The sequence below is a fragment of the Nicotiana tabacum genome, chromosome 23 (genome assembly GCF_000715075.1).
Source record: "Nicotiana tabacum cultivar K326 chromosome 23, ASM71507v2, whole genome shotgun sequence".
NCBI lineage: Eukaryota > Viridiplantae > Streptophyta > Magnoliopsida > Solanales > Solanaceae > Nicotiana > Nicotiana tabacum.
In genome coordinates this window covers 13,011,062-13,025,334 of record NC_134102.1, presented here as the reverse complement: position 1 = coordinate 13,025,334, position 14,273 = coordinate 13,011,062, and the positions used below count along the sequence as shown (strand labels likewise).

Below are 14,273 nucleotides of genomic sequence, written 5' to 3'. Positions count from 1 at the left end.
AGATGCCTCGTAGCACGATCAGTACCAAGTGAGTAGTTCCTTTTGATCTGATGAAGAACTCCCTACTAGGAAACCATTCAAACATCCAATGCACTTGCTCGTCTGGAATAAATGTCATTTTCTTTGGGTGATGGTTGGCTATGTAGTAATTTAGTGACCTTTGCAGAAGCTGTTGACGATACTCACCCCTCTATTTTCAACTAAACCCTTAATTTCCACAATTTTACTTGTAAAAATCTACCCATAATCTATGTATTTAACTTACATTGGATAGAAATTACTTACCTCCAATAGCTAGGTGAAAATACCTCTTCAAAGAGCTCAAAAATCGCCTAAGAGATGAAAGAAATGAGCCAAAATAGCCAAAATCCTCGACTTAAATGAACCTCACTTCCTCTAGCGATTTCTACTTCTACGAACTTTGGGTCTCACCTATGATGCCGCACCTACGAAAAATCCATCGCAGGTGCAGTCCTAGCCCATGCTGCCCACCTTCACTCATGCGGACGAGGTCCACTTCTGCGAAACTTCCTCCGCTCCTGCGAGCAAGCGCCTGCGCACCAAGTCTATTTCTTCGACCCATGCCACCTTAGCTATTTCCGCATTGGTGGCCACGCTCCGAATTCACAACCTCGCAATGACTATTCATACTTAAATTACTCCGAATGCACCGAATCATACTTAAATTACTCGAAATGACACCAAATGTGGCGTGCAAGTCACAAATCACCATACAGGACTATTAACAAGCTTGAAATCTCAATCGGACCTCGATAACACTGAATCCTACTTCAAGCCAAATTTAAAGAAGTTAAAACCTTCAATGCGCCTACTTTCAAATATATGCACTGAAACGCTTCCGGGTTATCCAAAACCCGATCCGAACATACGCCCAAGTCCAAAATCATCATACGAACCTATTCGGACCGTCAAATTCTGGTTCCGAAGTCGTTTACTATGAATGTGGACCCAAGTCAAACTTAGCCCTTTTAAGCTAATATTAAGTAACTAAGTCTTCTAATTTCAATAGTAAAAGCACATACGGGGAGTCTTATTTAGGGGAACGGGGATCTAAAAAGTAAAATGATTGGTCGGGTCGATACATTCTCCACCTCTTAAATAAATGTTCATCCTCGAATGGGTCTAGAATCGTACTTGGTGTTGCTCCCCATTTTCTCGCGAAAGCGGGTTTTGACGTGTGATAATACTGGTAGGCTATAATCACGTATTTTGGCCATTACGTACACTCTAATTCGATGCACTTTACTAGTGTTTGAGCTTTAAATGGTATTATTTTGTACTGAGTGAGTATTTTATGCTTTATAGGAGCGATTCCGAGTTACGATGAGGATTTGGAGCGAATTTGAACTATTTTGGAGCTTTGAAGTCTGAGTAAAATCCCATGGATTAAGTTGTGATCGTAATCGAGGATCAACGAACAATAATGCACTTAATGAAGAGAAATAACGAAAAGAGCAGGAAGTCACCTAGGTGCACGAGCATGCCCTGAGCGCACTGGGTGCGCAAGTGGAGTAGAACACTATCCAACATGCGTGGTCACCTGCCTAGGTGCGCGACCGCGCACGTCTGGTCCGGAAAATTTCCCAAGCCTTTTATTGTAACTTCAGAGGCGACTCCTCTTTACCAATATGAATCCCAGCTCGTCTAAAAAAAAAGGGTGTCTTGGATTTGGAGAGCAACCTTTGGGAGAGAAGAAGGAAGGAAACAACGGAAACGCAAAATACTTGATGAATACTTTTTCCATTATGGAGTAATCTTGCTTAGGGTTATTGACGGATGTTGTGATTTGACTATTGCTTTGAGTTTTACTCTCTGTTAATTGCCCGAATTCATTGAATGAGTTATTAATTGAATTTCAAGGCTTATTGTTGGTTTACTTTAATTGAGAGAGAAGTGTTACTGCAATTTTCATTATGCCATATCGTTAGGTTGATTTTACGCCTTTTCTAGGTAATCAAAAGATCTTAGAGAGTTATCAATTAACCTAGTTTAGAAGAATAATCGAGAGGTGTTCTTCAAAGGATCATTCATTTACTGTGTTTGTGCATATGTTCATAAGACCTATTATTAGGTGGATTAAGGGAACTCTCATTCATTCCGAAGAAGAGTTTGAATCCCTATGGTAGCCTAATCATCTGTTAAAATCGAATGAGTCAATAGAAGTTAAGAATGAGCTTAACCCAGAGTTACCCAGAACAATAGTTGATCTCATATCTTGTCACAACCCTTACTTCTCACCCTGATATTAAATCGTTGCTCCTTAATCATTAAAGTGTCATTAGTTTCTTACAATACATAATTTTAGTTTTATTTGTAGTCGATAATAACATCAATCAAAGGTTTATTATCCTGGATAGTGTTGAGCAGAAGATTTATTAGAACATTATTTAAACCAATCCATGCAGAGACGATTTAATATTATACTATCTTTGACTAGCAAGTCTAAGTTTTATACACGGTTTAGTGCTCGTCAAATTTTGGCGTCGTTGTCAGGGATTGGAGATTAATAGTGTTTAAATTAATTTTCAGTGCTAATTCAGGAACAACTTTATTTTATTTTCCTTTTTATGCTCTTCTCATATGTGTGCAGGAAATAGGTTAAGTTCAATGGTGTATGACTCGATCCTCTTCAAAGGACTTGATGTCATATGACCCAGAGATAGACAAGCACCTGAGGCAGTTTAGAAGAGAGAAAGGATCGAGTGGATTATTGTTAGGTCAGCCTTCAACTCAAAATACAATGGTAAACAACAAAGAGGTAGTGGACCTAGCTGCGAGAGAGGCGGCTCAACAACGAGAAGCACGGTTCGCAGCTGAAGCAGCCAGAATTGCGGATGAAAAGGTTGATGGGGAGCGAAGGTACATTCCCAATTAAAACGTGATAAAAGCTGAATTTGAAAATGCAACTCCTAGACCTAGGAGGTCATTAGGAGATTATTCCAGACCGGTATACAACCAATAATAGTCTAGTGTGAGACCCCTACCTATTGATGCCAATAATTTTGAACTCAAACAGGAAGTCATCCAGACCATTCAGAATAATTGCATATTCAGAGGGAAGCCCAATGAAGATCCCAACAACAATCTGATGGACTTCGATAAAATTATGAACACATTCCGTTCCAATGGAGCATCACATGATGCCATCTACCTCAGAGCATTCCCGTTCTCTCTTAAGGATGATGCAAAGCAGTGGTTGAGAAGTCTGCCCACAGAGTCAATCCGTGCGTGGGGGGAGATGACAACCAAGTTCTTAGAAAAATATTTCTCTATCGCTAAGACTGAACGAATGAGGAAAGAGATTCACAATATCAGCCAAGGTGATGGGCAAACAGTGTTTGAGGCATGTGAAAGATTCAAGGAGCTATTGCGGAGGTGCTCTCATAACGGAATGGAGCAATGGATGCAACTCCAAGACTTCTGAGATGGTTTAAACCCATCATTAAGGAGATTGCTGAATAGTGCGGTTGCAGGCCCTCTAATGAAGAAGACTCCTGAAGAGATTGTCACTCTTCTGAATAAATTATCTGAAGACGCAGAACAATGGTCCATTGATCAAGGGGACCGAAAATGATCGGCAGTGGTGCACCAAGTAGAATTCTCGGTAGAAATGCAAACCCAAATTACAGCTATGGCTAAGGAAATCAAGCAACTAATGCTATCTTAGTTGCAAATTCAACCACAGGCGGGTTGTGACATCTGTGGATTGGGACACCCTACGCATGAGTGCCAATCTACAGCTGAGGAAGTCAACGTTATGGGGAACTTCAACAGAGGCAACTACCAAGGAGGCGGTAATTTCAATTATATAGGATAGAGACATCCAAGGTTCTCATGGAGTTCTTCAACTGGTAGTTTGAACTCATGACAGCAGCAAAATCCAAGCACCAGTGCAAGGACCTCCTGGTTTCCAAATTCAACAGAGGCAACCATACCAACCTCCACAGCCCAACAACTCAAGTTTAGAAGATCTAATGAAGGCATTTATAAAAAAATCTGACGAGAAACTTGAGACTCAAAGGACTACTATCAGGGAGCAAGGCACAATCATCCGGAATCTGGAAAGACAAATGGGGCAGCTTGCAACATTATTGTCATAAAGGGCACCGAAGACTTTGTCGGCAGACACAAAAAAGAATCCAAAAGAGACAATCAAAGCTCTATCTCTCTGGAGTGGGAAATCATTAGCAGAGCCAAAGGCAAAACCAAGATACGAGAAGGAGATCAGCTCAAGCAAGATATCTGAAGAATAGAAAATCGGTGAGTCTTTGCCCAAGGAGAATGTAAGCAGCAAGGATGTTGATAAGAAGAAGGTGAATAGTGCAGTTGAGGAAAGCAAGCACATGCCATTGTTACCTTTTCCTCAAAAGATGAAGTGGGAGAAATTAGACAAATATTTGGGAAATTCTTGGAGATGCTGAAACAGTTGTATGTGAATATTCCGTACACGGAGGTGCTCACACAGATGCCAGCCTATGCAAAATTCTTGAAGGAAATCCTCTCAAGAAAAAGGAAGCTCGAGGAAACGAAAGTGATCAAACCCATTGCCCACTGCAGTGCCATTCCATATAACAAAATTACCAAGAAGTGTGGGGATCTTGGCAGTTTCACTATACCTCGCACGTTAGGTAGCGAAAATTTTGACAAAGCCTTGTGCGATTCAGGTGCATCCATTAACTTGATGCCATTATCGGTGTTCAAGAAATTAGAAGGAGATCTAGTAGTGATAAAATCTGTACCAATATCCTTGCAACTGGCTGATCAGACCACGATCATATTAGAGGGCATAATCGAGGACATTCTGGTAAGGGTAGACAAATTTATTTTCCCAGTAGACTTCATCGTGGTAGATATGGAAGATAATAAGGAGGTACCTCTAATCCTGGGGAGACCATTCGTTTTCACTAGCAGGGCTATTCTTGATATATATGAGGGGAAACTAATGCTACGAGTGGGAAACGAAAAAGTGGTGTTTCAAATGAAGAGAATGATGAAATACCCATGTGATGAGGCATTTGCCTATGCTTGTCTCAAGCTAGATGTGGTGGGAGAGTTAGCTGAATAACACAAAATGGATAAGCTGGTAGGTGACTCAATGGAGAGATGCATTAGTCAATCAAGCACAACAGAGAATGAAGATCCTGAGATCAAGAAGGAAGTTGAGGCGCTGAAAAATGCGAACCAGGTGGTAGATGAAGAAGAATTCGAGAAAGAAAGGAGCAAACCGAAGCTGGAATTGAAAGTACTCCCAGCATATTTGAAATATGGTTTTTTGGAGACTAATAATTTTCCTGTGATTTTTGTTGTTGATTTGACAGGTGAACATGAATACATGCTTGTGGAGTTACTATGGAAGCATAAAAAGACAATCGGTTGGAGTATAGCCGATATTCAGGGGATCAGCCCTGCAATCTACATGCATAAGAACTTGTTAGAAGAAGGGAGTAAACCAGTGGTTCAGCCCCAACGCAAATTTAATAAAACTCTTAAGGAGGTGGTTCAAAAGGATATACACAAATTGCTTGATGCAGTCTTAATATTTTCCATCTCTGACAATCAATGGATCAGCCCTGTACAGGTTGTGCCAAAAAAAAGGGGGAATGACGGTGGTAACAAAGATGTGCATTGACTACCGGAGATTGAAAGATGCAACAAGGAAGGATCACTTCCCTCTTCCTTTCATTAATCAGATGTTGGAGAAGGTGGCAGGGCGTGGATGTTACTGCTTCTTAGATGGATATTTAGGGTACAATCAAATACCCATTTCTCCCGATGATGTTGAGAAAACCACCTTTACATACATGCCCGTCCGAAATCTTTGCATACCGGAGAATACCTTTCATACTATGCAATGCACCAGCTACTTTCTAGAGATGCATGATGTCAATATTTTCATATTTAAATGTGAAGTGTCTGGAGGTGTTCATGGATAACTTTACTTTATTTGGAGATGAATTTGAATATTGCTTGAGGAACCTCGAACTTGTTCTGAAATGATGTGAGGACACTCACCTAGTACTCAACTGGGAAAAATGTCACTTCATGGTTAAGGAGGGGATAGTCCTAGTCCATAAAGTCACAGCTGAAGGTACTGAAGTTGATAGATCTAAAGTAGACGTGATAGCCAAGCTCCCGCCATCGACCTCAGAGAAGAGAATCAGTAGCTTTTTGGGGTATGCCGGTTTCTATAGAAGGTTCATTAAGAATTTTTCGAGCATTACCAAACCCTCCAATGCATTACTTGCCAAGGATGTAAATTTTGTATTTGATGTGGAGTGTATCAGAGCATTCGAATTGATTAAGAAGAACCTAGTGAGTTCCCCATAATGGTGACTCCTAACTTGAGTGAGCTTTTTGAGATAATGTGCGACGCCAATGATGTGGCAGTAGGAGCAGTGATGGGGCATACGAGAGATAAACTGTTCCGACCCATTTACTATGCCAGCCAGACCTTGAATGATGCTCAAGTTAACTATGCTACCACGGAGAAGGAGTTCTTTGCAGTAGTCTTTTCTTTCAACAAAATCATATCCTATTTGGTGGGAAGCAAGGTAATAGTGCATACTGATCACTCAGCGCTTGAAATATTTATTGAGTAAGAAAGAGTCCAAACTATGTCTGATGCGGTGGGCATTGTTTCTGCAAGAATTTGATCTAGAAATCAAGGACATGAAGGCACGGAAATCAAGTGGTTGACCACCTATCGCGATTGGAGAAACCGCTTGTTGAAGTGGTGGACATTCGGGAAAAGTTCTGATATGAGCAGAATGTTTCCATTGTAGCAGTCTCCGATAGACCACTATGGTTCGCCGACATAGACAACTTCTTGGCTAGTGGGTGGATACCACACGATTTAACCTCAGATCAGAAAAAGAAGCTGCAAGGTAAGGTAAGATGTTATCTTTGGAATGACCCTTTCTTATTTAAACTGTGTGCAGATGGTGTGATTCGAAGATGTGTGCCTAAAGGAGAAATGGCTAGCATTTTATCACATTGCAACGATGGAGCAGCTGGAGGACACTATGGCAGGAATTGCACTGCAACAAAGGTCATGAAAGCCAGTTTCTTTTGGCCTACCTTGTACAAATACACGATAGTGTATGTAGATGAATGTGACAAGTGTCAAAGGGCTGGTAATATTAGCAAGAGGGACGAAATTCCTCTCAACTCCCTTCTGGTATGTGAAATGTTTGACGTTTGGGGCATTGACTTCATGGGTCTGTTCCTATCGTCACACTCTTATGAGTATATCCTAGTAGCCGTTGACTAAGTCTCTAAGTGGGTCGAAGCAATCCCTACTAGGACCAATGATGCTCGGGTGGTGTGTGAATTCTTAAGGAAAAACATCTTTACCCGCTTTGGAACACCTAGAGTGATTATCAGTGACAATGGGTCACACTTTGTGAACAAGCAGTTTGTTGCACTCTTGTCCAAGTATGGGGTCACACACAAAACGGGAACCTTGTACCATGCCCAAACTATTGGGCAAGTTGAAGTGGCTAACCGTGAACTTAAATGAATACTTGAAAATACGGTTAGTGATTCTCGTAAGGATTGGTCGGTAAAGTTGGAAGAAGCTTTATGGGCTTACAGAACCGCGTTCAAAACAACCATAGGGACTTCACCATTTAAACTAGTGTATGGAAAATCGTGTCACATACCTGTTAAGATAGATCATAAAGCTTATTAGGCAATTAAGATGCTTAATCTTAATCTTAGTCTTGCAGGTGAACACAGGTTGGCGCAGATGAATGCAATGGAGGAGTTTAGACTGGATGCGTATGCAAATGCGCGAATTTTCAAGGAAAAGACTAAAAGGTGGCATGATCATCTGATTAAGCCAAAGGAGTTTCATGAAAGGGACAGAGTCTTACTGTACAATAGTAGACTCAGGTTGTTCCCCGAAAACTTTAAGTTTAGATGGACGGGACCGTATGTGGTGAAACATGTATCACCATATGGGGCAATTGAGATCCAGAACCAGGACAGAACGGAAAGTTTAAAAGTGAATGGGCACAGACTAAAACCGTATTTTGCTGGAGGATTTGCTCAGCAATCCTCGAGCATCAGAAGAAATTGACGATGCTCGGTTGATTCAAACTGACGAATATAACTCAGAACTACTTCTAACTCTTCTATTAGTTTGATTTTAGACTTTTATTTATAGTGTCTAATTGATAGATATTAGTGTATAGTATAATGTGGTAGGTGAAGAAAGTTACATGTCGCGGAAGGTAGGAATTAAGGTGTATAAAAGACCCCTTTTGAGGGTATTCATGCATGACCACGCATATGGGGGTCACTTCGCGCACCAGGCAACGTTATATGAAGTGGGACGTGGACGGCCGCACATCTGATGGGGTGACCGCGAACCTAGTGATGCATTTTCACCAATGTACTGCCTCAAGTGCGCGACCACGCACATACCGCGCAATAGGTAAGTTTTTCCCTTTTAATTTCGGACTTTCCCCTCTCAAAACCCCCAATCCTAAAATTCCCTCTTTCTCTCCCCAACACTAAATAACCCTAATTCGACCCCCTCTCTTATCCTCTCTCTGTAAGACAAACAACACCACACTACCCCTTCCTCTTCTCCCTTCACCCAACCTCACGTGTCTTCTCTCCCAAGTACCTTCAAGTAAGTGAGATAGATGCTTTCTCTCTCTCTTTTCTTAGTTATTGTATTTGATTTTGCTTGTGTTGTAGCATATTTTTGTTTTTGTTTTCTCTTCTTTTATGCTCATTGTCTTATTGGGTGGGAAGTCGAGTTTCACCATGGAGACTGACCATATAGTTGCTGGGTGTGACATTGGTGTATCCTTAGTCTAATTAGGGCTGAAATTGAGTTGTGGGGGTTAGGAAGAACTGTTCTTGTTATGTGTTTGAGAAATTGGGGTTAGGAAGAACTGTGCTTGTTATGTGTTTGAGAAATTGCCTCAATGAGATTGTGTGTAATGTTGTGACGAAGTGTAAGGGTGAAGTCTCAGTAGCCTCTCTTGGTTTGCCATGTGATTCATTAGCTAATAGTTGGCGATTTTTTGCAGGTACTATGGTGCCAACCAAGAAACAAAAAACCACAGGTGCATCCACAAGTGGTCACTCGGGCACATCCCGGTCCTGAGCTTCAGCTTCTGCTCGCCCGTATGATCAGAACAAATTTGTCTCTTGAGAAGCCCAAGAATGATTACAACAAAAGGCAAGCAAGAAGCCCATACCAGAGAGGGAAATTGATATTGGGTCCCTCCAGAATGATTGTCCCCGTGTGTATCATGAATTGGTCAGGCACGACTTGAGGATATTCTTTGAAGAACCTGACGAAGTGAACTTAATGGTTGTTCGGGAGTTTTATGCAAACTGCCCAGAACATGACGCTTATGTCTGCATACTCAGGGAGAAAAGAGTAGACTTCTCCAAAGAGGCCATCCGAAGGGCCTATCATTTTTTGGAAGTAGTGGAAGATACGGATACAGGTGACTACTACGCCACGCACGACTGAGAACCATACATGTGGCGCCTATTCTTCGCAACCATTTGTGTACCTAGCAAGGAGGTCATGTGGATAAAGGAGGGGCAAAACTTTCACTCGGCTTCGCTAACATTTGAACGGAAGTGTTGACTCTACATTATCAATAACCGCCTGCTGCCATCAGGAAACACCATTGAGGTGAATGGTCCTCGAGCGGCTCTGATTTGGTGCTTTGTCAGTGGCCACGATTTTGATGTGGCTCAGATTATTCAGGCCGAGATGTTGATTCGATGTCATGTGCAGAGGTATGGGTTCTTTTTCCCATCATTAGTCACCTCGGTTATGTCGTGGGGCAAGAGTACCTGAAAACATAGACTTGGATGGAAAAGTAAAGCGCGAACATAAATTTCAGGATGGTAAGGTTGTAATCGGGAAGGGCCTTGTTGGGCCCGCTGAGGCGGATAGCAAGGAAACTTATGTGCCCAAAGAGGGCAATGAGGATGTCTCTAATTCTCCACAACATGAATCGGGTGTTGGGGTAACTTCAGGTGGCGGTTGGGACACGAGAATGAGCGCTTTAGAGTAGGAGATGGCTGGGATGCGTGCTTCTGTCACTAGTTTGGGTACTCAAGTGGATGCCCTTGCTACACAGAATGCCAAATCTGAGAAGAATATCATGGAATGGTTGTGTGCACTTGGTCGGACTTGTCATCTGGACCGCGGAACCGTCTCCGACACGGACTGACTTGATCAGGGGAGTTTTCTTCACCTTTGCATTTTTCTTTGTGTGTCATGCGTACATGCCATTATTTAAAGTGTGGGGTGGGAAATATTTGTATGTTGTATCTATATGCATTTTGTTTTTGGTTATTGTAGGTTGTTGTTGTTAGTTGCAGTAGTTAATAGATGAAAAAACAAAAATACATAAAAATTTTAAAAAATTTGATTTTTCCCGATGATGGATATCATTCGACGGGTTTCTTGAGGTATTAAAGTTGAAAGAAACAGACAAAGACTTTCTCTTGTTAGGTAGTGTATTAATTCCCCCTTGGTTTTTTTTTTATGTCGCGGTTCTTTTCCAAGGGTTTTGATTGAATCGGGTGTAGTTAGTTTTATATTTTTTTTCATGTTAGGAGTAGGTACCCTTAGCTCTGATTTGAATGGAAAGTAACATCTCCAGACTTTGTTATGCCTTGAGAATAGTGAGTGCTCTAGCTGTGACGCTTAGGCTTAGTTTCTGACTCTCGTAGAAGTACCTTAAATTGTATGTTCTTGACTTTGCTTAAGTGCTTTGACTAGAGTGTCTTGATGATCTAATCTTAAGTGAGATATGTGCCATGTGTGGGTGAGGTTTTGTGTTATTCTGTGCATTGCATTTGATGTCTATAACTCTCCCTGTGTGTTTGCAAAGCGAAATAGTAGTTTATTCAGTTTTGGAAGTGATATAGGTATTTCTTTGTTGAACAAGTTACATGCCTTATCCACCTAATTGTTATGTATCTTAGTTAACCTCTTTGAGCCTGTAATATTATTTTTTTGGAAACCACATTACAAGCCTTACCTATTTGTTTAAATTGACCCTCTATTTGAACCCTTACCTCCCATGAGCCACTTGAAATTGTTGTGACTTTTATAAAATTGAAGGGTGGGTGGTTGGTTTGGATTTTGAGTGGAACTAATGAAATAAGTAGACAGGTGCACTAGTTTGAAAAGGTAAGAGCCGCCTGAGTTCCTAATTGTTCTTAATGTCTTTTATTTGTGGAATTACTCTATATGTTTCTGTGAGGGCGCTAGATTCACGAATGAAAGGTAATGCTTGACCTCTGTGTTAGAGTAAGTGAGCGGGTTATAGAAAATGCTTGGTGCTTTTGAGTCAAATCTTGAGATTAAGATGTTACAATATTGTGTTTAATCTGTTTTAAAGAGTCTTGGTGTGATGAGTCTTGAGAGTTGTTGAAAACTGTCATATTTTAATTGAAGTGTAGTTTGATTGCTCGAAGACGATCAATGGTTTAAGTGTGGGGTGTTGATGGTAGGCTATAATCGCGTATTTTGGCCATTAATTGCACTCTAATTCGTTGCACTTTACTAGTGTTTAAGCTTTAAATGGTATTTTTTTTGTACTAAGTGAGTGTTTTATGCTTTCTAGGAGAGATTCCGAGTTACTATGAGGTTTTGGAGCTAATTCGAGCTATTCTGGAGCTTTGAAGTCTGAGTAAAAGCCCATAGATTAAGTTGGGATCGTAATCGAGAACTAATGGGCAATAATGCACTTAATGAAGAAAAACGAGACAAATGGAGCAGGAAGTCACCCAGGTGCGAGAGCGTGCACTGGGCGCGCACTGAGTGGGCAAGTGGAGCAGAACACTGTCCAACATGCACAGTCACATGCACGGTCACCTGCCCAGGTGCGCGACCAGGCACGTCTGGTCCGGAAATTTTCCCAAGACTATTTTCATAATTTCGGAGGCGACTCCTCTTGACCCATATGAAGCCCAGCTCATCTAAAAAGAGGGTATCTTGGATTTGGAGAGAAACCTTTAGGAGATAAAAAGGAAGGAAACAACGAAACGCAAAATACTTGATCCAATTCATTCAATACGGAAGGTTGTTTGAATTTGGGAATTGTAATGCCTTCTTGTTCCTCTAATACTCTTGTTATGAATACTTGATCCAATCTTAGTCTTGCAGGTGAACACAAGTTGGCACAGATGAATGCAATGGAGGAGTTTAGACTAGATGCGTATGAAAATGCGCGAATTTTCAAGGAAAAGACTAAAAGATGGCATGATCATCTGATTAAGCCAAAGGAGTTTCATGAAGGGGGCAGAGTCTTACTGTACAATAGTAGACTCAGGTTGTTCCCTGAAAACTTTATGTCTAGATAGACGGGACTGTATGTGGTGAAACATGTAACACCATATGGGGCAATTGAGATCCAGAACCAGGACAGAACGGAAAGTTTAAAAGTGAATGGGCACAGACTAAAACCGTATTTTGCTGGAGGATTTGCTCAGCAATCCTCGAGCATCAAAAGCAGTTAAGGATGCCCAGTTGATTCAAGATGACGAATATAACTCAGAACTACTTCTAACTCTTCTATTAGTTTGATTTGACACATTTATTTATAGTGTCTAATCGATAGATATTAGTGTATAGTATGATGTGGTAGGTGAAGAAAGTTACATATCGCTGAAGGTAGGAATTATGGTGTCTAAAAGACCCCTTTTGAGGGTATTCATGCATGACCACGCACATGGGGGTCACTTCGCGCACCAGGCAACGTTATATGAAGTGGGACGTGGACGGCCGCACATCTGATGGGGTGACCGCGAACCTAGTCATGCATTTTCACCAGTGTACTGCCTCAAGTGCGCGACCACGCACATACCGCGCAATAGGTAAGTTTTTCCCTTTTAATTTCGGACTTTCCCCTCTCAAAACCCCCAATTCTAAAATTCCCTCTTTCTCTCCCCAACACTAAATAACCCTAATTTGACCCCCTCTCTTATCCTCTCTCTGTAAGACAAACAACACCACACTACCCCTTCCTCTTCTCCCTTCACCCAACCTCACGTGTCTTCTCTCCCAAGTCCCTTCACGTAAGTTTTATATTTTTTTTCATGTTAGGAGTAGGTACCCTTAGCTCTGATTTGAATGGAAAGCAACATCTCCGGACTCTGTTATGCCTTGAGAATAGTGAGTGCTCTAGCTGTGACGCTTAGGCTTAGTTTCTGACTCTCATAGAAGTACCTTAAATTGTATGTTCTTGACTTTGCTTAAGTGCTTTGACTAGAGTGTCTTGATGATCTAACCTTAAGTGAGTTATGTGCCATATGTGGGTGAGGTTTTTTGTTATTGTGTGCATTGCATTTGATGTCAATAACTTTCCCTGTGTGTTTGCAAAGCGAAATAGTAGTTTATTCAGTTTTGGAAGTGATATAGGTATTTCTTTGTTGAACCAGTTACATGCCTTATCCACCTAATTGTTATGTATCTTAGTTAACCTCTTTGAGCCTGTAATATTATTTTTTCGGAAACCACATTACAAGCCTTACCTATTTGTTTGAATTGACCCTCTATTTGAACCCTTACCTCCCATGAGCCACTTGAAATTGTTGTGACTTTTATAAAATTGAAGGGTGGGGTGGTTGGTTTGGATTTTGAGTGGAACTAATGAAATAAGTAGACGGGTGCACTAGTTTGAAAAGGTAAGAGCCGCCTGAGTTCCTAATTGTTCTTAATGTCTTTTATGTGTGGAATTACTCTATATGTTTCTGTGAGGGCGCTAGATTCACGAATGAAAGGTAATTCTTGACCTCTGTGTTAGAGTAAGTGAGCGGGTTATAGATAATGCTTGGTGCTTTTGAGTCAAATCTTGAGATTAAGATGTTACAATATTGTGTTTAATCTGTTTTAAAGAGTCTTGGTGTGATGAGTCTTGAGAGTTGTTGAAAAAGGTTATATTTTAAATAAAGTGTAGTTAGATTGCTCGAGGACGACCAATGGTTTAAGTGTGGGGTGTTGATGGTAGGCTATAATCGCGTATTTTGGCCATTAATTACACTCTAATTCATTGCACTTTACTAGTGTTTGAGCTTTAAATGGTATTATTTTGTACTGAGTGAGTGTTTTATGCTTTCTAGGAGAGATTTCGAGTTACGATGAGGTTTGGAGCTAATTCGAGCTATTCTGGAGCTTTGAAGTCTGAGTAAAAGCCCATGGATTAAGTTGGGATCGTAATCAAGAACTAACGGACAATAATGCACTTAATGAAGAAAAACGA

At 41.0% G+C, this 14,273-nt stretch overlaps 1 protein-coding gene across 1 annotated transcript; it reads left to right on the top strand.

The window, feature by feature from the left end:
* Positions 1 to 4,435: 4,435 nt before the first annotated feature.
* Positions 4,436 to 5,086, top strand: LOC107805984 (uncharacterized). The gene has a single exon (XM_016630101.1). It carries the CDS (start codon positions 4,436 to 4,438, stop codon positions 5,084 to 5,086), a length of 651 nt encoding a protein of 216 aa, XP_016485587.1.
* Positions 5,087 to 14,273: the final 9,187 nt, after the last annotated feature.

Coding starts and splice junctions, on each gene's coding strand:
- LOC107805984 (XM_016630101.1), top strand. CDS start 4,436: ATGCTGAAACAGTTGTATGTGAATATTCCGTACACGGAGGTGCTCACA.